General features: G+C 44.5%; 1 protein-coding gene across 5 annotated transcripts in view; it reads right to left on the bottom strand.

The window, feature by feature from the left end:
• CPPED1 (calcineurin like phosphoesterase domain containing 1) overlaps window positions 1-24893 on the bottom strand; it is a 114454-nt gene that overhangs the window by 37173 nt on the left and 52388 nt on the right. For 2 of the 5 annotated variants that reach the window (XM_027117355.1, XM_027117354.1), the window contains exon 3: window positions 2131-2553. The exons of 1 other annotated variant lie outside the window; for it this stretch is intronic. In XM_027117355.1, coding sequence (XP_026973156.1) covers window positions 2131-2553 — 423 coding nt within the window. Of the gene's footprint in view, window positions 1-363; window positions 667-694; window positions 867-2130; window positions 2554-24893 lie in introns of those variants that run through there. 2 more of the 5 variants (XM_027117357.1, XM_027117356.1) reach the window with 2 other exon arrangements.

The following is a 24893-nucleotide window of genomic DNA, read 5'->3' as shown; positions in this document are numbered from 1 at the left end:
CCTCTGCTCTGTCTCATGCTCGGCAAGCAACCTCCTGATTATAACTGGGCCTCCCATGCTGTTTTGCCTACGGGAAGAGACTGCACTGCTAGGGTTAAGGGGAGGATTTCAGCCTTGCTCTAAATTAATAAAATGTAAAATAGATAGCCAACAGGAAGCAGCCGCACAGCAGAGCGAGATCAGCCTGGTGCCTGGTGACTACCTAGAGGGGTGGGATAGGGAGGGTGGGAGGGAGATGCGAGAGGGAGGAGATATGGGGATATACGTATATGCATAGCTGATTCACTTTGTTATAAAGCAGAAACTAACACACCAATGTAAAGCAATTATACTCCAATAAAGATGTTTAAAAAAATTTTTTTAAATTAATAAAATGCCATTCTGGTGGTAGATATCAGTCTCTGTGAGCTGGGGCAATTGGAGCCCACCTCCGAGACACAGACCAGCTCTGGGGGTGCCGACAAATCCTCCCTGCGCTTACAGGGCTGCAGGCCTGACGGGGGAGGTGGCTGGTGCATCCCAGATGCGATGTCACCCTCTGGGGTTCCTGGTGGGTGGGCAGCAGGATTCCCCCAAGAATGTGCTGTTAGAGCTGGGATCGCCCTCTTTATAAACGTCTCCAGGTCTCAGTATCTGGGGCTGCTCCTGGACCGCATGTGCTCCGTCCTACAGTGGGACACCCAGAACCCCATGCCACTCAAGGATGTGGCTGACAGCAAAGGGCAGCCATGGGGACGGCACTTGCATCATTTAACATTTGATATAAAAGGAATCATTTCAGTGGCACTAAGTGTTCTCTCCGGCATTATTCTCTGTTACAAAATAGTCTCCGTGGTGGTGCTGATGCCATCTTGACACTTCATTTCCTCGTCAACAAAAACAAAAAAAGTTGGTTTTCTGCACCAACTCAAGCATGGCATAAAATTTCAAAGGCTTTGATAGAAGTTTTCCAACTTCATCTCCATGGAACAGTTGGAAAACGTCTCCAATTATGCAAGCTTTTTGTAAAATGTCTCGAAAATACAGAAGGGCCTATTGTACTTTTCACAAGTAAATGTGAACACATTGAATGCTCAAAGGTGAAAAGAGTGCCAGGATTTTTTTTTAATGAATGCTTGCTACTTATTGGGTCAGGCCCTCTCCCTCTCCCTACCCCCTAACAAATAAAAGAACACATTTATATTTTAGAGGGGCCCGATGAAGTACACTCTGGAAAGATCTGAAAGGAGGCATTAGGACCCAAACAAGAGACACAGCAGCCGTCAAAACTGGAATCGTGCCAAGGCAGTGGTAACGCAGGGAACCAGCCAAGAACGCACCATTTCTCGTGAGAGGAAAGCTGCAGGTGCTCCCAGGAGGAGGAATGAGGTGTGTGGGCTGGCGGTGCACACAGCGCCAGCGGAACTGAGATCTCTAGAAACGGAGTGTCCTCACTGTGTGTGTGTGTGCGCTCACGTATGTGTCATATGTGTGATTAGCTTAAAATTCACAGCAGGGTTAAGATCAGACTAAACAGATTTCTCCTCTTACTTTTGGAGGAGAACTCAGTCCACCTCACGAAAGGAACACTGATGAGGCTCCAGGACCTGCCCTATAGCCACATTCCAGGATTTCCCGGGTTACATCTAATACTGGTAGGGTTTGGCTCTTAAATATCATCTGCCCTTGGGCAAGTTCCTGCTTCCCAGAGAAATGAGAAAAGATACTCCTGGCATCTTCCTTTGCCTGGGGCACATACAGCCACACTCAGACCAGACCCGCCCGGCCCCCCCCACCCCCCAATAACCCCCAACCTGCAGGGTCCCCATCCTCAGCTGTGAGCAGCTGTGACTTCAGTACTCAGCTTGGGGCTACTCTAATCCTGTCCAGGCCCCTTCTCACTGAATCCTCACAGCCACCCCACGAGAGAGCTGCTTCTGCTACTCCTACTTTACAGACGAGGAAGCTGAGGCTCGGAGGGCAAGGCAGCTCATCTAAGGCCACACAGCCATGAGTGCCAGAGCTGGGATGAGAATCCAGTCCTGACCAAAGCCCCCTCCTCTCTCCCCTTTGCCAGGCCGCAGAGGGGCAGCAGAAGGATCTGAACACCTCCTCTCCAGATCACCCAGACACCTGGGGCCCCGGGCCTACCTGCTCGGGAGAACTTGTCTGCCACCTCCTTCCGCACCAGCTTGGTGAGGTTGAAGTAGCTGTCGTCCTCGTCGACGCTCTGCAGGAACAGCGGGATGTGCTGGAAGACGATGGCGTGCTGGCACTTCCGCTGCCCTGCGATGCTCAGCTGCTGGTCCAGCCACTGGTCCTGGGCCTGCTTCAAGGCAGGGCACATGGAGGCATCGTATAAGAACTGGGAGTTGAGGACGAGGAACAGGACGCCCCCAACCCAGAAGCTGAAATAGTCATCTCCCCAAGTCTGCTGGAACTCCGCGATGGTCTCGGGGGTGGGGACATTGCCCACGTCATGGTTGCCGCTGACAAGGACCAGTGGGATCTCGCTGTCCACGGTTCTGAGCACCCGCTGCAGGTCCTCCGTCTGCTCCTTCCGCCAGGATGTCCCTGGAAGAGTGAGGGTCATGTCCTGAAACGGATGAGGCTGTTTGTGCCTTTATAATATCGGATTAGAGAATAATCTAGAAATCCACTCAACTGGACACATGGAAACTGCAAAAAGCAGTCGTATGCTAAAAACAAATCCACAAGTGAGGTGGGAACTTCTGTCCTCCTTCCCCTGGGAATTCAGTGTCTAACTGGCCATCTGACCCCAAACTGCTGACTGAGCGATGGTGTAGAGTCATTCTGATTGTAAATATTAGTGAAGCTGAATTTCTATCTTTTATTTAGAAAATAAATATAAATAGTTGTGACTTTTCTGCCCTGTTTCAAGGGGTCATCAAATGCACCCCTGAGGTGTATGGACCCAGCTCTGAACGCTAACCTCAAACGACAGCTATTTAAGATTTTCTTACCATACACACGACCGTGCAGACTGTGTGACCACTTTTATGGGAAAAATTCTTAGAGTCCAAACGGCTACATCAACTGGCATGTGTATCTTGCCAAACCTTCCCCATACAGCGGAAGAGGCATCTTATATTCTACTAGCAGTGTGTTAGAGAGCAGGGGCTCAATGCCTTAATATGAAGCACATTCCCCCTGGCACGCAGGAGTCAGTGTGGAGATGATTACTTGGACAAACAGTGGGTTCCCTCCTCCCTCAGATTCCTGGCTTCCACGCTTCCTGTAATAATGTATTAAAACCTTAATAAATGGGCTTTGAGATGACCAATTTAATTCCAGATCTGGTTTTTTTTTTGGTGCTAATTTATTCAACAAATATTTATCGAGTACTGACTATGTATAAGGTACTGATTTAGCTACCAGGGTCAGCTGTGAGTCAAAGAGACGCAAACCGTTCCTTTCAAACTAGTGAGTCAGACAATCTGTCAAGTAAATTATAGAAGCACACCCATCTGTATCAGATGTTATTAAGCATGATTGAGAAAAGCAAAGCGGGGAAAGGACATGATTCCTGATAGTCCTGCGGAATAAGCTCAGCATCCTGCAAAGACAGCATATGAAAAATGATGAAAGAGAGAAGCCCACCTTCACAAGGGATGATAAAATTTCACCTGAAAAATGCTGCCATGAGCCGATGAAAATTAGACCCCACATTTCATTTCCATCATGAATTAAAAAGAAAGCAGCAAAGTCTTTACAAAGCAATTACAGCTAAGAAGGAAGAACCTAAAGCAGAAATAAAGGAATTCAGTTTAGATGGTCAGAAAATAGGCAGATGTGAAATAGGAAGTGGTAGAACTAACTCAGGAAAGAAGGAGAGGGAAATGACAAAGCCACTTCAGAAATTACAACCACAAGATTAGCAGTGAGATTTCCTTTACAGCAAGTATATGCCTGCTTTTCTAAACATCCCATGAGAGTGTGTACAGAATGTGCACTCTGTTGAATACAGAATCCCTCATATTTCCACTCAATCAAACTTGTTAATGGGGTGATTCAAACCTCCTATGTCATTATTCTTTGCTTTTGGCCTATTGATCTGTATCAGTTTCTGAAAGACCTGGTTAGGTCATCACCCTAATTATGGATCGATCGATTTCTCTTGGTAATTCTGCCAAGTCTGGTGTTCACTTACTTTTAGCTATGTTGTTAGACACTTAAGAGTTCAGAACACCCATATCTCACTGAAATATTTTTATTATTATTTTTATTATTATTAATAAAATAAATAAATGAAGAGAAAATAAAGAGGTAGATCTGCACGGATGTTCTGGAAAGATCTGTAATATATACTAAATTAAAAAGGTAAGACATGGAGGAGTAAAAATCACACATAAATTTAAAAAGGCTTACACATATTCATATATTACAGATAGAACTTCTCCAAAGATACAAAGGAAACTATCAACTCTGGTTAAATCTGGGAAACAGAAGCGAGGAGTGAAGGAGACTTTCACATTTGGTTGAAAACCTTTTATACTATATTTGTGAAGTTCCTTCCTTTCTTCCTCACTTTTTCCAAGCTTATGTATCAGTTTCATTTTTAAAAAGAATTAAATTTTAGAAAGCTTATGTATTATTTTCATTTTTAAAAAAAGAATTAAAAACAAATCCTTAGCCTCAGGACCCTAAGGATTAAAGAAGATTGAGGGGAGGCCAATCAGGCGGCTGCATTTCCAGGAGACCCCAGTCTCGGGGGTGAGTGGAATCTACTAGGGAAAGGCTGGCTGGGCCCCACAGAAAGAGCTCAGGCGAGGGGAGAAGCAGGTCCTGCCTAGCACTGGGGACCAGGAGCCTCTCCCTCGGTGGCGCTGGGGATTTGCCTACAGACAGCATCTGCTTCCTCACTGGTCTGGGCTGGCCCTGGGGCTCCTGGTTTGAAGAGGCCATTGACTGATGTTGCTTCCTTAGCTGAACCTGGACTGTGGGTATCTGTGTTGACTCTAAACCCCTCTAAGACCCCACTGGTCTGTTCTTTTCCCATTGGAGAACCTGAACTTGGTGCTCCGGTTCAGAGTGCTGCCTCTCATTACAGTGTCCTGGTCACAGTGTATTATGAAGTCCTGATCCACAGGACAAGGACTTTATAATACACTGGGGTGCATAGTGTCTCCCATTCTTGATTTCCAAAAGACGTTTTATCACAATGCTTCATACACTGACTGAGGAAGACACAAAGAATGTTCAAGTAGCTAATGACCATACACAGAAAAGTTAAAAATGAGCACCTCAAAAGACAGACTTAGGGGCTTCCCTGGTGGCGCAGGGGTTGAGAGTCCGCCTGCCGATGCAGGGGACACAGGTTCGTGCCCCGGTCCGGGAAGATCCCACAGGCCGCGGAGCGGCTGGGCCCGTGAGCCATGGCCGCTGAGCCTGCGCGTCTGGAGCCTGTGCTCCGCAACGGGAGAGGCCACAGCAGTGAGAGGCCCGCGTACCGCAAAAAAAAAGACAGACTTATTCAAACCTTGGAAAGGAGACCCTGTCTACAAAGCAATCTACAGTGAAGAGCTGTGAATTATACCCAACAGGATGTTTGTTTCCAAACTTCAGAGGGATGCTGCTCTTGGAGAAATCACAAATAATCCCCAATAACCTGTTAAAAACCATGAAGCCCATCTTCCCTGGATCCCTTCAATCAAAGATAAGCCTCTCTTGTGCAGCTTTTCCAAGACTTTCTATACCCACCCCCCATCTGGCAAGGTGTGGATGGGGAGAGTCTGTGACACATGGGTTTGGACCTTGCCTCTTGCCCTTCACAAGCTGTGTGGCCTTGAATGAGTCACCTGGGTCCTCTGAGCCTTGGCCTCAGTATGTGTGAAATGGGAATGATAACCCCATAATTCAGAGGGCAGCGGTAAGGATTCATACCAAGATAATTTCCAGAATTTGGTACAAACAGGTATAGAAAAGGTGATCTGTCTTCCCTCCACCCCACACCTGAATGTAGTAATTCTTCCCTCTTTATCAGTAACCCAACCATGTACACAGAGCAATCAGTGTATCATTTCTGGGGACTTCCCTGGCGGTCCAGTGGTTAGGACTCCGCATTTCCACTGCAGGGGCATGGGTTCGATCCCTGGTCAGGGAGCTAAGATCCTGCAAGCCGTGAGGTGCAGCCAAAAAAAAAAAAAAAAAAATCATTTCTAAAGGAATGAAAACATTCTCCAGGGATATAAATAATTTTTAGGTAAGAATTTCAAAGTGAAGGAGTAAATTCTAGACGGTAAAAAGCCAAGTTTAATGAAAACACCTGCATTACATTCAACACACTCATTTGTGTATATCAGAATTTTTTTTTTCTTTTTTTGGGGGGGGCTTCCGTCGTGGCGCAGTGGTTGAGAGTCCGCCTGCCGATGCAGGGGACATGGGTTCGTGCCCCGGTCCGGGAAGATCCCACATGCCGCTCAGAGGCTGGGCCCGTGAGCCATGGCCGCTGAGCCTGCGCGTCCAGAGCCTGTGTTCCGCAATGGGAGAGGCCACAACAGTGAGAGGCCCGCGTACCGCAAAAAAATAAATAAATAAAAAATAAACACATATAACTGCCTGCATGTATATTAATTACACATACATCACACTGCGTGTACGCACACACACACGTTTATGTTTCTAATCAGAAAGTCATTAGAACTGAACTAAACTGGATGACTTTACATAGATGCTGGACGAGCCCAGACGTCTTTGCAAGGCTCATCATCTTCAGGGGATGTGCAGTAGGTTTGGTGAGTACCTGGCATCATTTTTCTCCCCAGGGGATGGCACCCCAGAGAGACTGCTCAGAGCAGTGTGGGACCAGGCTTTTCTCATCTGTGGCTTTTTCCACTGTGGAGAAGGAAGCCTGTGCCCTTAAAAAACAAATATTGGATTCTCTTCCGGATTCTTCTTAACTGTCCCTGATATCAGACCCCTGTGTGTGGCTTGGCTTCAGCTGCTAGCAAGCCTTTCTCAAAGAGGTGTTCAGGGTCTGTGTTCTCAGCGTTCTCTCCCAGGGATTTGTGTTGCAGCTAAAGAACCTTCTTCTTCTCGGAACTTCTGACATTAACTTGGGTTTTCCATTTTATACAGGTCTATCAAAGCTTAGTTTACAGCTCAACATGATTAAACAAAATTATATGTTGTTACTAGGATAAAACTCCCACGCCCGGTTCATTTATTCCACAATTAAACTCTTGCGGGCATGGCACATTAAAAGTAAATATCAGAATGTACCTGGGATGGCTATTCGTGGAATATTGCCATAATATTTCAGAAGCAATGGTAAAACCCTTGGAAGGATGAGATGAACTCTTGGCCATGTAGCTTTTCTTAGGATTGTAACGCACTGCAATTTATTGTTTATTGAGAACCCAAGTGGTTACTTCATTTCCAAGAACAGAGGTGTCCATGTTATTGCCATTTTCCACCCCCAGACTAGGGCTCCAACTCCTGAAGGGAAAATAACCACCACGCGTCACTTAAAGTATATCTCAACCAGAAGTGCAGGCAGCTACTGCAGAAATTTTTGTGCGTACCTGCCAAGCACAAAACATCATGATAATACACATTTGTTTCCCCCTTTGGGGGTAAAGGAAAACAGAAGCTGCTGCAAAGCACCGGACAATATAGCCTGGTTACAGAAAAGATAGAACAAGAAACAAGCATTGAACTCACGTGCTTCCATTTCCCTTGAACCACCCACCCCAGCCAGCAACACACAGTGATGCAAAATCCCACCAGCAGATTACTTATAAGAACCATCCACCTCTGAGACCTTCACAGCATTTTCTCTCCTCTGTGGAGGTCGTCTGAAGAAGAGATACTGCGAAATGATTTCAACAGGGTTATTAATCTATTCACTGTTTTAGTAAGAAGATTTTCTTCCTTTTTTAAACACAAACAAGGAAACCAACGTTCTCTGCAGCAAAGCGACAGGAAAGGATGCTGCTTAGTAAATGAAAATAAGACCTCTATATTCCCCAGTCCCTGACGGCACAAGAACTCAAACGAGAACTGATGATAACACACTCAACCACTGGCAGGAAGAGTTAAATGAAATAGTGGAAGAGTAGAGAAACAGTCAGGTGAGGTAATGGGCTACTCATTCAGGGGGATCTAGAGTGGACTTCCCAGTTCAATACCCGCAGCAGCGAAAAGAACAACAAAATCAAGGCGGCCCTCGAGTAAGTCCATGCTGAGCAGTTACTTGCAAACCAAACGACTTCTCCAGCTGAGGCCGGCGCAGGGGAGGCAGGTGACTCAGCCTGTGATGGGGAAGGATTTCCTGGCAGAGAGACCGCTGCTGCTGCACTCTGTCAAATCCTTTCACACCCACAGAGCCTCCTGCCTGCCCCAGCTCCTAGGTGTACCCTCCCACCTGGGACCTCACACAGACCCTGGCTTCCCCACGGCACCCTCAGGCTGGGCTGTTAAGTGATGGGTGGTCTCCAGCAGCATGTTCTTTGCACAGTGAAGATGCTTGGTAGATATGTGGATGGATTTGGTCTAATTTGACTGAATACAGAAATTAATAGGAGGGACTTCCCTAGAGGTCCAGTGGTTAAGACTTAGCCTTCCAACGCAGGGGGTGCGGCTTCGATCCCTGGTGGGGGAGCTAAGATCCCACATGCCTCAGGGCCGAAGAATCAAAACATAAAACAAAAGGAATATTGTAACAAATTCAGTAAAGACTTAAGAAAGAAATGGTGGACATCAAAAAATCTTTAAAAAAAAAGATATTAATAGGAAGATACTGGGATATGCATGGAACACCCATTTCTCATCCCTCCTCTTCCTAATTTCAGCAGCAGGTTATCGGCGGGGCAGCCTTAGAACCCTTGCTCCTCAGTCCAGGCCTTCTGACAAGAACAGAAGTCCAGCAGCTTCTCCACCCAGTTGCAAACCAACTTCTACACACACACACTGTTTCTCTGGTCTTCTAAAGTCTCTTTTCCTAACAGAGTTGTGGCCAATTTTTAGGCAACTGAAGGCATGACGTATGGCTTCTTGCAATCTGCGAAGCTGTAAACAGGTAGCAGCATCTGCCTCCTATGGACTGAATTGCTCCCACACCCCCAAAATTCATACACTGAAATCCTAACCCCTGTCCAGGAAAGCTAACCCTTTCTCCTCTACTTAAATTCCTCTCTACCCATCCTTTCCGCATCCTAGAACCGGCAAGACCATGTTTCCTCTCCCCTGGTTATAGCTCACCGCCCAGAGGACCGCAATACCCTCCTGACTGGCCCATCTGCCACGAGCACCCCTGGACAAGCTGTTCTCACACAGCCATCGGCATGAGTTTTTTTTTTTTCAGCCAGGCCACCAGCGTGTTGAATCATTCACCTCTCGCGATCACAAACTGTTCAAAGTTTCATAAACTTAATCTCATCTTCTTCTACTTTATCCCATCTGATCCTCACATTGTCCCTTTGGTGGCCCAATGGATGGCCTTGTGGCACCTTACGCAAGAGACATCTTCTGAAAACCTTGCCCAATTCACAACTTGCATATTTCCAGACTATGCCTGAAACAGAATGGTACTTCTTACCAGCTGAAGTGTCCCTGCCACTTTGCAAAAGCAACCAAGAGTTTTGTACTTACAGTAAGTCCCCCACATATGAACCTTCAAGTTGTGAACTTTCAAACATGCTAACATGTGTTCGCATGTCCAATCACATAAGTTAGCTCACGTGTCTGGCGCACATTGTCACGAGCGTGTATCCTCTACGAGTGGTTGTGCTTTTGTGTACTTTACTGTCTAGCAGTGTATAGAGTATAGTAGTACAGTATCTTTATTTCAAGTCCAAGATGTCCAGAAGCAAGCGTAAAAGCAGTCGTGATGTAGCTGGTACTGCTAAGAAGTGCCAAGCAATAACGATGGAAACAAAAGTGAAATTAATTGAGGGAGTGGAGTGACAAGAGGAAAAGGAAGTAACTGCAGCACTGAAGAGATTCACGACGCAGGAAATGGCAAGGGGACTTTCTTTATCTGAGGAGGCACTGTTAGTTTTTGAGGCACAGGACCCCAACACAGAACAGTACATGAAGGTGGCAGCAGCCGTTCAGAATGCAATCCAGTGCTACCGTGTCATCTGTGACGAGAAAAAAAGAGCTACGACCCAGACGTCACTGGATCGTTTCTTCAAGAGAGTCAATAGAACTGAATCCACCAAGGGACCAGACCTGTGCCATCCACGTCAGGCGTGAGTGGAACTGCAGCTCGCCCTCATCTCCTACTGCTGACCATCCTTCAGCTCTACCACCCCCCACCTCCTCTCCCTCCTCCAGTCAGTGGCTCTTCTTGCCTGTTCACTCGATGCCAGCCCCTGTGTGCCAGCTGTACTACTGTACTACTGTACTTTTCAAGGTGCTATACTATAAAATTTAAAATGCCTTTATTTTTTGTTTGTTTTTCATGTATTTGGGTGAAAAGTTTTATAAACTTATTACAGTACAGCACTATATAGCCGACTGTGTTAGGCTCACTTTGTTGGACTCACGAACAAACTGGACTTAACGGACGCGCTCTTGGAATGGAACTCGTTCGTATGCAGGGGACTTACTGTACTCATCAATAGCTTCACCAGCTCTAAAATGGCACGGTTCTTGACAAAGGTTTGATCTGAAGGGATCTGTATTACTTCAAAGCTAAAGCATAAAGAGAGGCTTTTTTTTTTTTTTTGGTATCACACTATCTGGGGTTCACATAGCATCCATCCCATTGTTCTGTTACCACTGTTTACAGGCAAGCAAACCAAGGCTTACTGCAGTCACAGGGGGAGGGGACGGGGCGTGAGGACTCAGAGCTGAGCTACGTGGAGCCCAGGGCTCAGCCATGGAGGACTGGCCTGGGAATGGGACCATCAGTGGGGCTCACTGCTGGGGACTCAGGGAGTGGGGAGACTCGGTTCTAAATCTCACTCTGTGACCAACTGGCTGTGCTCTTTTGGCAACAATCAATCATAAACATGTTCCGTGCTATCATCAGTGAGGGTTTCTATCTTCCAGGGCACCAAGGAAAGCACTTCACACATAATATTTCATCATGACAACAGTCCTGTCACCATGACACCACTTCTTACTTAACTGTGTGCTGCCCTCATTTCTCCACGTATAAAGTAGCAATAGGAAACTTGCTGTATCTACTTTCAATGAATGGAAAAAAACAAAAAACAAAGACATGGGACTTCCTTGGCAATCCAGTGGTTAAGACTTCGCACTTCCACTGCAAGGGGCACGGGTGCGATCCCTGGTTGGGGAACAAGATCCTGTATGACGAGCAGTGTGGCCAAAAAACGCACACAAAAAAACCGATGACATAATGTGTACACAGCTAGGTGGCCTGGATAGTGTGAGGAATGAGATGGACACAGTCCCTTTCCTCAGGAAGCTCAGCGTGTGTACACGAGGCTATGCTGGAGCCATCAGGAGGAGGACACTGCTTCCACTTGGTGCTGAGGACCATCCTCGTAGCACCGATCAAGGAACCATCGATTCAGTAACAACAAAGAACAAATAGCCTTCAGGCTTCCAGCCATAAACAACTTGACCCCTGGGTTTATGAGGTATGGTTAGTACATCCAAATGTGTGCCAAATATAGGGGGATTCTAGACATTCTTGAAATATATCCATTTAATCTGTTTAATCATTCAGACAGGCACTGCAGGTCACGGTAATAGGGAATATAGAGTAGCAAATCCTTTGACCAAAGCATCAAATCTGCCAAAGGGAGGTCGCTGGAATTGTAGGGGAGATTCTGGGTATCAAAACCAATCTTTTTAAGCATTCCATTCTGATGGAGTAATGTCATTTCTCCAAATAAAGATGAGGCTCTACAGTTTCTGAAGTCATCATAATTCTGCACTTACGAACATTATAGTACGGATTTACTAACTTGCAAAGTTTATAAATTATCCCCTTTGTAGCATCCAGCAGTATTAAAAGAAAAGGGGAAGACACTAGAATTATAAAACTTTTTTTTTTTTTTGCGGTATGCAGGCCTCTCACTGCTGTGGCCTCTCCCGTTGCGGAGCACAGGCTCCAGACGCACAGGCTCGGCGGCCATGGCTCACGGGCCCAGCCGCTCCGCGGCATGTGGGATCCTCCCGGACCGGGGCACGAACCCGTGTCCCCTGCATCAGCAGGTGGACTCTCAACCACTGCGCCACCAGGGAAGCCCTATAAAACTTTTTTTAACCTCTTAGAGTGGTCTTCATTTTAAAAATGTACTGTGGGGGGACTTCCCTGGTGGCACAGTGGTTAAGACTCTGCACTCCCAATGCAGGGGGCCCAGGTTTGTTCCCTGGTCAGGGAACTAGATCCCACATGCACACCGCAACTAAGAGTTTGCATGCCACAACTAAAGAGCCCACATGCCGCAACTAAGGAGGCTGCCTGCCACAACTAAGACCCAGCACAACCAAATAAATAAATTAAATAAATATATATTTTTTAAATGTACTTTGGGGACTTCCCTGGTGGCGTGGTGGTTAAGACTCTGCAGTCCCAATGCAGGGGCCCAGGTTCGATCCCTGGTCCGGGAACTAGATCCCACAGGCATGCCACAACTAAGAGTTCGCGTGCCACAACTAAGGAGCCCGCCAGCCACAACTAAGACTGGGAGCAACCAAATAAATAAATAAAATAAACAAAATAAATATTAAAGAAAAATGTATGGTATGCAGAAGTTCGTTCATAAACTGGCTGTTTGAAATGTAACTAGGGTTTGTCACAGAAATAACACTGTAATTGGTGATTAGATCTCAGGCCAAATCACAAAAACCTAGTTTTTTTCATCACAACACGGATGAATGTATTAATTCAACTACATAAGAGTTATAGTCAAGCTTTTCTCCCTAGCCACTCTGTTTACTTTCTAGTAAAACATTTGAGATTTCTGTTTTTGTTGCCAGATTCTGTGTCTTTTCTTCCCTTCAAAATTCTCTTACCAGCTAGCATAGGAAACTAACCACTATTTATACCCATAGGTAACAATGATCATAAGGGAATTTAATATACTAGACGAGAGAAATGTATTATGTAAGGTAATAAGTATATTAAATGCATCTGATTAGAGGGTCGATAAAGGTATAATCGTGGTTATTTATACTTCGAAATATTATTTGTTACATTAGAAGTAAGCTGTATGAAATTAGTGGTTTTGGATAACATATCTCTGATATATGATGAAGCAGGGAAGATAAAGATAAAGCGTCTGCAGGCTGATTATATTCTTGAGACTCTGAAGAAAGAGTCAGGTAAGCCAAGGTCACTACTTGAGTTTGACCAAGTGAAGCATATAACTCTCCTGGTTACTCAAAAGCTCACTCTATAAGAAGCAATAACAAACATAATATCAGCTCTCATTCATGGAATTCTAACCATGTGCTAATTAGCACCTGCATGACTGCACCCTGACGAGCCTGTTACTTTACCACAACACGCGACACATCTGGTTGACCAGCTGACTGGGGTCCCTCCTCATGCTAATACTATTCTAATGAGTAAAACCATATCAGATGAAGTGAACTGTAACCAGAGGATAAGAAACATGGTCGTGCCAGTTCTGTGATGCAGGAGGGATGGATAAAGAGGAATTTAAGCACAGGACAAAGGGTTAGCTCTCCTGAGGAAGAGCCTGAGTGGTAAATGGACGGGGACATCCAGAGTCTGGGAGCTTGGGAGCACCTCAGGCACTGAGGGTGCCTGTCACCTTGTCTGCCTCATGGTCACCACCACTGTCAGCAAAGATGTCTGGGACTCCTTGCTGCCATCCTGCCCTGCCAGTTGCCATCTCTGCATAGGAAGGAGGCCCCACAGGGGGCCCAGAGGGTCAGTGGGGGTCAACATACACCACTGGTTCTTTGGGAAAACATGATCTGACTCCCAATTCACGGCTCTAGGAGTTCCACTGTGCCTCCTGGTCCTGATGTACAAACCAAAATGGTGAAGAAGTTTCAAGGGCAATGGGAACACCTGGGATACACGCTTGGGATATTACAAGATTAAATGTTGGGATGCTACAAGGTTAAATGTTGGGATGCTGCAAGGTTAAATGTTGGGATGCTGCAAGGTTAAATGCTGTGATACTACAAGGTTAATGTTCGGATACCACAAAGTTAAATGTTGGGATGTTACAAGGTTAAATGTTGGGTTATTGCAAGGTTAAATACTGGGATACTGCAAGGTTAAATGTTAGGATGCTACAAGGTTAAATTCTGGGATGCTACAGGTTAAACGTTGGGATATTACGAGATTAAATATTGGGATATTACAAGGTTGAATGTTATAGTATTCGGATTTGCCTGGACTTGGACATTATCTGATCAGCTTAAAAATCCTAAATACAATAGTATACTCAGAGTTTTACAAACTGAAGAAAAAAATTTAAGGGAAAGAATCCTAACAGACTATACCTTCAGTTTGTGTTCGTTATTAATCACTATATATGATAAAGACATGGAATCATAATGATCTTATTACTGTGTTCACAATGCAGAACGCAGAAAATAATGTCTACAGTAGCTGTGAAAGGCTGAGAGTCACAAAACCACGTTTTTATAAAACCATTAAGCAGAAATGACTCAGAAAAAACACAGGGATAATTATGTTTGGTGAGACTGAGAGAGCTAAAAGCCATCTTAAAATCACAACAAAGGGGCTTCCCTCGTGGCACAGTGGTTAAGAATCTGCCTGCCAATGCAGGGGACATGGGTTCGATCCCTGGTCCGGGAAGATCCCACACGCCGAGGAGCAGATAAGCCCGTGCACCAAAACTACTGAGCCTAAGCTCTAGAGCCCACGAGCCACAACTGCTGAAGCCCACGTGCCTAGAGCCCGTGCTCTGCAACAAGAGAAGCCACCGCAATGAGAAGCCCGCGTACCACAAGGAAGAGTAACGCCTGCTCGCCGCAACTAGACAAAGCCCATGCGCAGTAACGAAGACCCAACGCAGCCAAAAATAAATAAAATAAATTTTTAAAAATTAAAAAAAAAAATCACAACAGAGGCTTCCAGTTAAAGATGATGGATTGAAAACACACACTTAGCTCTATTCCTTCCACAAATCCTACTGCAAAGACAGTAAATTTCCCAGGACAGAGATAACAAGGGAAGAGAAAACAGCCACAGATATTTGGAAAGCAGATGGACAAGTGGTAATGGGCTTAGCCGATTTATAAAGTTAAATATTCATCTGGCAGTGGGAAAAGTCAAGAAGCAAATGGCTTGGTACAACCACTTTGGAAAACACTTTGGTGGTATTTACCAAAGCTAAACCTACATCTTCCTGATGGCCCAGCAATTCCACGCCCATGAATACACTCAAAGAAAATGAGTGCACAGGTCTATTAAAAGACATGAACAAGAATGTTTATGGCAGCTTTATTCATAGGAGTCCCAAAAGAGAAATGACCCAGATAACCGTATCAACAGTGGAATGAGTAAATAAGCTATATAATAACTAGATGGATACTATATAGCAATACCAAAGAACTAATTGCTGCTACATGCAATAACATGGATGAATCTTCGACATTATGTACAGTAGAAGCCAGAAGAGTACATACTGTATGGTTCTGTTTTTATTAAGTTCAAGAACAGGCAAAACCAACTGATAGTGACAGAAAGGTTACTGATAGAGAAGAGACACGAGGGAGGATTCTGGCGTGTGGCAAATGTTCTCCATCTCTGAGTGGTGGCTAAGGGTGGACTCACATTTTCAAGCTCTTCACTTCGCATTGATTGCATTTCACTTTATTTATACTAAATCTCAATTTTTTTAAAAAAGTAAAGAAAGTGAATGAAAAGAAAAAACTTTGCTTTGGGATGTCCCTGGTGGCACAGTGGTTAAGAATCCGCCTGCCAATGCAGGGGACACGGGTTCAAACCCTGGTCCAGGAAGATCCCACATGCCGCCAAGCAACTAAGCCCATGTGCCACAACTACTGAGCCTGCATTCTAGAGCCTGCAAGCCACAACTACTGAAGCCCGTGCGCCCTAGAGCCCACACGCCTCAACTACTGAGCCTACACACCACAACTACTGAAGCTCACACGCTCTAGGGCCCGCGAGCCACAACTATTGAGCCTGCGTGCTGCAACTACTGAAGCCCACACGCCTAGAGCCCATGCTCCAAAACAAGAGAAGCCACTGCAACGAGAAGCCCGCGCACCGCAACGAAGAGTAACCCCCCGCTCGCTGCAACCAGAAAAAGCCCGCATGCAGCAATGAAGACCCAATGCAGCCAAAAAAATAATAAATTAAAAGAAAAAAAGGCAATAAAGTTAATCAGCCCCTAATACCTTGGTGCACTGATGAGGAGGACACAAGGTAATTATAAAAACAAAACAAAGAAAAACAAACGAACTCTGCTTTACATTACAGAAACCTCGCAGGCCCACGAATTTGCGGTGACAGGTATCCTTGGAAATGGGAGTAAAAGAGCCAAAAAAGAAAGACCTACAGACACCGATACTGGGGACAGGGGGAGCCTTCACTATGGTGAAGATCATAGAATACAAGCCCTCCTACAAAAAGGGTCCAATCAGCTTTCTAGTGCTGCACTGGTTTTGTGTGTGTGCTACACCCTTAAACTAGCAGGCAGCCAGGTCAACAAGACACCTAAGGAAAGTGTACAACAACCAACCAAAATGGGAGGAAACAGACTATTTGGAGAAAAAATAAAACTATCATTAATATTCTCAGAGAGGGAAAAGAAGATATTGCCTCCACTAAACAATGGTAGGATGCTTTTTTTTTTTTTTTTTTTTTTTTTTTTTGCTGTACGCGGGCCTCTCACTGTTGGGGCCTCTCCCCTCGCGGAGCACAGGCTCCGGACGCGCAGGCCCAGCGGCCATGGCTCACAGGCCAAGCCGCTCCGCGGCACGTGGGATCTTCCTGGACCGGGGCACGAACCCCTGTCCCCTGCATCAGCAGGCAGACTCTCAACCACTGCGCCACCAGGGAAGCCCCATAGGATGCTATTTTTAAAAGGCATTTAATGACCAAAAAAGCTCTTGGAAATAAAAACTATGGTAGCAGAAATGAAAATCTCAGTAGAAAGCTTAAAAGATAAAGTTGAGGAAATATCTCAGAAAGTACAATATGCAAGGAAATGGAAAAACAGGAAATAATATTTGAGGACAAGTATAGGAAGTGCAGCATCCGAAGAATTCAAGTACCAGAGACCATAGAAAAAAATCACACAGGGAAAATCATCAATGAAATAATTCAAAAAGATTTCAGAACCAAAGGCATGACTTTAAACAGATTAAGCAGATTCACACAAGGTACATCACAGCATTATTTTAGAATCCTGGATACAAAGAGAAGATCCTACATGTTGCCAATGCCACATAAAGGATCAAGAATCAGAACAGAATCAAACATCTTAATATCCATACTGAGCGAGCAAAGGCAAGGAAGCAAAGCTTTGGAAATTATGAGAGAACGATGACTCCTTACCTAACATTCTATACCCAGCCTAACTACCAAACTACCAATTTAATGTGAGGGTAGATTGAAGATATTTTCAGATATAATTTCTTCTCCAGAAGCTGCAAGAGGATATAATCCATCTACAAAGGAAAGAAAAGAGGATCCAACATGAGAGAGAGGTAGTCAGTCCCTCGAATAGGAATGGAAATCCTAAGATGACAGCTGTTAGAGAATAACCGGTGAGGAAACAGAGGGCTTTAGGAGAAATTTCTTCAAGAAGCTGAAACTGATAGAATGCCTAATATTTTTTTAATGTATTGACATATCTTCCAAAGGTATGTGCACTTAAACCTTTTGAAGGAGAGATTGAGGTTGATCCAGTCCATTTAAAAAACTAAGAAATTTTATTTTAAAAATGCAAATAAAATCTGCAGGAGAAATAATCATGGCTTATTAAATGGCTCAGCTGTGAGTAGTGTTTAAAATACTGTATATATAGATGAACTATTAGAAACACTAAATACCAATATAACCAAAATTAGGATTTAGCGAAGATGCAAATTCAATAAGCAACAATAAGGAGATCCAGAAATAGCAGCATAAACATGTTATTTAGAATTATGTATGTGATTGTAAACAAAATTAGCTAAAATCATTGATAGTGGTGGCCTCTGGGAAGTGACCGATGGGCAGGTGAGAAGTCGTAAGCTATGCTTCTCACTACATCCTGTGTACGATCTGACTCATTAACCTGTGTGCATATATAACACTGACAAAGGTGAAAAACTAAATCAGTAAAAGCAAAACTTTCTATTATAACTCTATTTTTGTTTTCTATAAAATAGCAAGTCTATAACCTATATAAACCACTACACAATAATTTTTATAATTAAAAAAATCACTTTCCTGTCCCTGAAGGCATGTAAATGTCTGGCTCCACAAGGTAGTTCAACTCGCCGAAGTGTCTGTAGGGTCCCCATGACCCCTCATCAGAGCAGATGAGGAAAGCGGTGGAAGCTGAACACAGAGGGTCACAGATCACAGTGGGCACCCCGTGAAGACCACAAAGCACATGAGCCTCTGGGCAGACAGAGATCAGCCAGGGCCTGAGATGAAAGGGCTCCTCTGTCTTCTGTGCTCAACCACTCACCCGCACCCAGCACCAGACTTCAGAGAGCAGTCAAGGCAGGGAAATGCAGGATGTGGGGTGAGCCCTGCCAACGGGCAGAGAAGTGGGGTCTTCTGAATGTCTGAAGACTAGAGTCACTGCCATCACAGGTATACAGATGTCCAGGAGACCCTGGGTACAACTCCTTTTCATGGGCCTGAAAATCTGCTTCTCTGATGCACTCCATGGAACGATGATTATTTTTCCCTTTTCATCTCTTGGGAAAAGAGAGGGGATGAGTAGCCTATGACCATAAAGCAATTTGCACCGAGATCCAGGTGCCCCTTCCCCAAAGATAAATTACACGCAGTGTAGTGGTATGTCTAATTATACTGCCTGCTTTATAGGACTGTTATGAAGACGAAGTGCGTTCATCCTTGCAAAGCACTTAGAACAATGCCTGGCACCTAGCGAGCTGTATAAACGTTAGTTATATAAATAAAATAAAATGAGGGAAGAGAATATGGCGTGTTTGCAAAGGTGTTATGAGAAGTCTCCATCCACAGGCTGATGAAGTGTTTCTATAAGAGTTTAAACAGGGCCTGCCCCCTCAGGGCCCCAGTGAGGAGAGAAAGTTATACTTGGATTAAACCAAATGGTGGAAGAGAGGTAGGCCTGGATAACATTATGGGCCACCGTTTCAGCCCTAGGGGGAGGTATAAGTACAGCAGACCACTTCCCAGCTTCGAAACAAGAGCCCCTGGGCCCTTGGTGCCTGACTGAAGACCTCTGTGTTCTGACTTTGTGGCACTGAGGTAGGCATGGGAGAGTGGGGGCTGGGAGGGGGCCCCTACGTCCAGGGTGGCTTTGACCTTCAGAGAACCATCTTCCCAGTCAGTGGGCTACATATCCCAATATTGCTTAGCACTGTCCACAGATGAGGGGAAGCCTTAAATACCTTTGGATTCTGGCTCTTGTGGTCTAGAAACTTCCAGTGTTTAAAAGAATCAAAGTAAATACCCAGAGAGAAGACTACATACAAAGAAAATGGAGGAGTGACTTAGATTTAATACTCCCCCATCAGCTTAATAAAAATTTACTAAACGACTACTCTGGACCCAGCACTATGCTAGGCCCAAAAACAGAGATGAAAACAGAACAAAGAAAAATTCTTGCCCTCTTGGAACTTACACAGCAGTGGAGAGAGAGAGAGACTATCAGTGCAGTTAATAGGGACTTCCCTGGTGGCACAGTGATTAAGAATCCGCCTACCAATGCAGGGGTCTGGGAAGATCCCACATGCCGTGGAGCAACTAAGCCCGTGCACCTGCACTCTAGAGCCCGCATGCCACAACTACTGAAGCCCATGCTTCGCAACAGAAGAAGCAACTGCAATGAGAAGCCCGCGCACCGCAACGAAGAGTAGCCCCCGGCCCCGCTCACTGCAACCAGAAAGCCCACGTGCAGCAATAAAGACCCAATGCAGCTCCCCCAAAATTAATTAATTAATCTTTAAAAAAGTATGCTTAATAAGTAAAAAAAATGTAGGATGTTAGATGGTACTAACTGTTATGGAAAAAAATCAGGCAGGGTAGGTGTTAAGGAGAGCCGGTGGGGATGGGAAGAATTATAATTTTAAAATCAGAGACAATCTCAACGAAAAGGTGACATGAGAATAAAGACTTGAGGGTAAGGCAACAAATAACCGGAGGATCGGCAGGAGTTCAGGTACCGGAAGAAGGGAAAGGAGGAAGATGGAACAGTTTTCAGGAAGAGGGAACAGTATGTGTGAGAACAGAATGTCAAAGGAACGCGGCCCAGTGAGGAAGCGAAAAGCAGTTGGTATGGCTGGAGGCCAGAGTGCTCAGGGGAGAGGGACAGGAGGTGCAGCAGGCAGCGCCAGATCAGGCAGAGCCTTGTGGCCCACCTTAGGGACCTGGCTGGATTCCAAGAGCAATGGGCAGCCCCCGAAGGGTTTTAAGCAGGGATGGGCATGTTCAGGACTGAGGTTTCAAATAAAAAAGAACTAAATAATGCCATCTGTAGCAACAGGGATGGACCTAGACATTATCATACTAAGTGAACTAAATCAGACAGAGAAAGACAAATACGTGGTATCATACATATGTGGAATCTAATTTTAAAAATGATACAAATGAAACTGCTGTGGCCTCTCTCGTCGCGGAGCACAGGCTCCAGACGCGCAGGCCCAGCGGCCATGCTCATGGGGGCAGCCGCTCCGCGGCATGTGGGATCCTCCCGGACCGGGGCAGGAACCCGCGTCCCCTGCATCAGCAGGCAGACTCTCAACCACTGCGCCACCAGGGAAGCCCCAGACTCACAGATTTTGAAAACAAACTTATGGTTACCAAAGGAGAAAGGGTGGGGGAGGGATAAATTAGGAGCTTGGGATTAACATACACACACTACTACATATAAAATAGATAATCAACAAGGACCTACTGTAGAGCACAGGGAACTCTACTCAATATTCTGTAATAACCTATATGGGTAAAAATCTGAAAAACAATGAACATATGTATATGTATAACTGAATCGCTTTGCTGTACACCTGAAACTAACACAACATTGTAAATCAACTCTACTCCAAAAAAATAAAAAACAAACAAAACTCTCCAGCTGCAATGCTCTTACTGCCCACAACTTTTCTGAAGAATGGAAAGTTAACAGAGGGTCTAAGTTTACCGTTGCCTTACCAAAGGATTCTATTAACCATGTGAGGCTGCAGGGACCAGAGGGGCCGGCTGAGCCACAAGAAGAAAAGGGACACTGGAGATAGGTGGCAATGGAGCTCGAAGCCACCAGATGGAGACCAGATAGGAAACAGCGGAAGGGAACAGCTGGAGGAAACACGTGAGGAATTTTCTACTCCTTGGTATTCATCCTCTTGGTGTCAGGGGACACCTGCCTGCAAGACTGAAGGATCTGGCTGGTTTTTTAAATATAAAAATTACCAAGGAAAAGTCATCATGACAATAAGAATGACTGATGCTCATCTGTGATAAATTGTTAACATGGTATTTGATGCAGTAGAGGGCCTGTTAGCAGATGTGTCAGGATGTAGGTTATTCTTCCTTTGGAAAACGTTAGCAATTCAAGGCTCACATCACAACATCCATGAGATAATCCAAACATGTATCAATAAAGGAGGGTATGTTTGGGGAGTGGAGGGTGAAGAGGAGTTCCTTAAGCTATGGATATGGAATGGCAGGCACCCTTCCGTTATAAATAATTTTCTATAAAGAGCCAGATGGGGTGCCAAAGGCAGGAATAAAGGAATGCACAATTCAAAGGCTGTGCTCACTTTCGGTAAAGACAGCCTCAGACCACTCTATGCTCACCATCGAGCCACCCTCTGTAGCACCCGAGCCTGCAAATCTACAACCTCATCCCCACGATGAGAGAGGAAAGCATGGCTGGTTTGTAGTCACACTATTCTCTAAGAGACCAGTTGCCTGGAAAAGTCCAGGCATGCCCACACGACAGAGCAAAACAGGGAAGGATCTTGAAGTTCTTTTCAATGCTTGGTTAGTAACAGGCCCGGGAACTGGACTCCCATGTACAAAGCCGCTGGAAGACTGGCAGGCTTTCTGCTAATGAACATGTGAGTTATCTGCAGAGAAATCATCAGACTCAAGTCTCTATAAGGCAGCAATTATTTCTGTGTTGGAAACAACCACTTGCAAACTCCAGAAGCACTTTAGGCTATTTGACAATAGTGATGCAATCATATGCAGGTTCATATAGGCAGAGAGAAAGAACATGAAAGGTCCCAGGCAAGAGCTCGGAACTGGAAGAAAAACACAAGGTACCAGTTCTTAATTCTTCTTCATAACACAGGGCTGGGATACACCCTGCAGATTTGTTGCTAAAAAAAATCACTCCTCAAATTACACATTCCACGTAGGAGGAAATGATGTCTTTTGAAGGAAATAGATGACATTTTTTTCTAAAAATTAAAAAAATCACTCATCTGATGGGTTCGCATAGTTGTAGCACCCATCATATCACAGAGTAGAATACATTATTTGCCAGGGCTTGAACTGCAAAACCAAAACAAACATAACCAAAAATATTTTCTCCATACTAACTTTAGCATCAGCCCCGGCCGCGGAAATTACAGTATCCCTCCCCAGACACGCGCTGCACTTACTCAGAATCCTAGTAGCTGTCAGTTTGGTACTCTGCAGCTCTGAGGGCCCTGGTTCAGGTGTTTGTGAGTCACTCTATTTGGAGGTAATTTGAACAGAAATGTTGGGAAGAGGAAAGGAGGAATGAGGATGGCCAAGCAGAGGGTGCATTTTCCCACTGCTGTCTTGGTAAATTTGGACTTGAGGTCAGCACCCTAGTGCCTGCTGGGCAGGAGGAAATCAAGACATATAAAACGGGCCAAGAAGACAGGAAGCAATCACAGTGAACCATAAAATGAGGAAGACACCGAACATTCAGAAAGAGAACAAACATTGCTGGAGTAAAGGGGACACTGGCAAAGAGAGGACGATACCTACCTTAGTATGAACCACCACAGAACACACTTTTACCAAACCTTCTTAAAATGAAAAGGCAGATACTGAAGCATATCTAATCAAGAAAATGCTTCTATTTTGAAGTATAAAAAATACTATTGAAAATATTTTTACTTAAGGGGATCTACCATTGTTAGTGAGCATTTAAATAAAAATTATGAATGATGGTGTGTTCTTAATGAAGAAACATTATGCAGCCATTCACAATGATGCTTATAATAACAAGGAGGTTTGTTTATGTTCCATGAAAAATCGCGGCACGTAAAACTGCAAATAATGTATGAACTCAGCTGTGCCAAAAAGATTTAAGAAAATATTAGGAAGGACATATGCCAAAAATGTTAATAGTTACTGTCTCTGGGTAGTATAGAATTATGGGTGATTTTTCTCATTATTCTTCTTCCCAAATTTCTTTCAACTGAGCATCTATTACTTTTATAATCACAAAAACCACACACGTTAAAAAACATGTTTGCAGGGATGAAACGTCTCTACATATTTTAGTTCACAAATGCATAACTGTAAGCTGTGAACATGAATATAGATGATCCTTGTTTCATTTATCCTGAAATAAGAATGCTGGGGTTTTCCAGAATAATAAAGGGCAGAAGCTCCTGGCAAAGTGCCTTACCCACTTAACAGGAAAAGATTATGCAAATTACTTAGTCTTAAAAGAGTATGGACTAACCATGGGGTAAATGCTTATTAACTAGCCTACCATACAAGGCCTTGTACTAAAAATTATAACCCTGCTCATAGAATGAATGTCACCTCACTAGACCCCAAATATCAAATTACAGCTGCAATATTATTAGTGACCTGTTTTTGCCAAAACATTTTTAATGTAGAAGCTTAACTCTGTCAGGCTAACAATCATTGCGCCCTGGTAGAAAAAAAATCAAATGCAGGAGTCTTCATGGGATCAGCTGTAATCATCCTAGAGGCAGTGTAGCATCGTGGAAGGTGAGATCCGGAGGGATGGAGGGAGGGAGTGAGGGAGGTTCGGGTTTGAGCCTTGGTTCTGCCACTTACAGAGCTTCATAACCTTAGGCCAGTCATTTATTCTTCCTGAGATTCCATTTCTAATTGCAAAATAAGTATAATAATGTCTACCTTGCCAGAACTGCCATGAGAATAAGAAAAATGTATCTGAGAGTGGCTAACGGCTGGCTCACACTGAACAGTGGATGAGTGAACAAAAGAACAAATAACCAAAGCAGGTGGGTTTTTCCTACTCATCCACTAACACCAAAGTACTTGTTCTGGTAAATACTGGGGCAACCGGGGTGGGGCAGACCACTCCTTGTGGGCTAGCCTAACTCCCATTTCTTCCCTTTTTCTCCCTGTTCACTTCCAGTAGAGAGGCTGGAAAAGCTACACACGTGGTTTCCAGACTCCTTTCTAGCTAGAAATGGCCAAGTAACAAGGTGACATAAACAGAGAGTAGCTGTCTCCCTACCTTCTCTCTTCTCTTAAATATGGAGGAGATGGCTGGGCTACAGCAGCCATCTTGCAACCAGGAAGAAAGTAACAAGAACATGGCAGAGACCCCATCATGACAGTGTTAAGCAACTTAATCAATGCCAGGAGCTGCCTATCTTTAGGCTTGTTATTATGTAAGAAAAATAAGCCCTACCTTATTTAAGCTACTTAAAAAAAGAAAGAAAAAAAAAAACAACCCTGCAACCAAAGCATTCTTAAATATAGAAATCATGAGTACAATGGTGCTTGCTCTCATGGATCTTACTGTCTACTGAGGATAAGGAAAATAAAAAGGGCTCACAAATAAATATAAAATTAGAATGTACAG

Source organism: Aethalodelphis obliquidens, unplaced genomic scaffold, assembly GCF_003676395.1.
Source record: "Aethalodelphis obliquidens isolate GAN/ISIS:26980383/991018 unplaced genomic scaffold, ASM367639v1 scaffold18, whole genome shotgun sequence".
In the NCBI taxonomy this organism is placed as follows: domain Eukaryota; kingdom Metazoa; phylum Chordata; class Mammalia; order Artiodactyla; family Delphinidae; genus Aethalodelphis; species Aethalodelphis obliquidens.
Note: the sequence above shows the minus strand (reverse complement) of the source record. Positions and strands in the feature narration are given on the sequence as shown.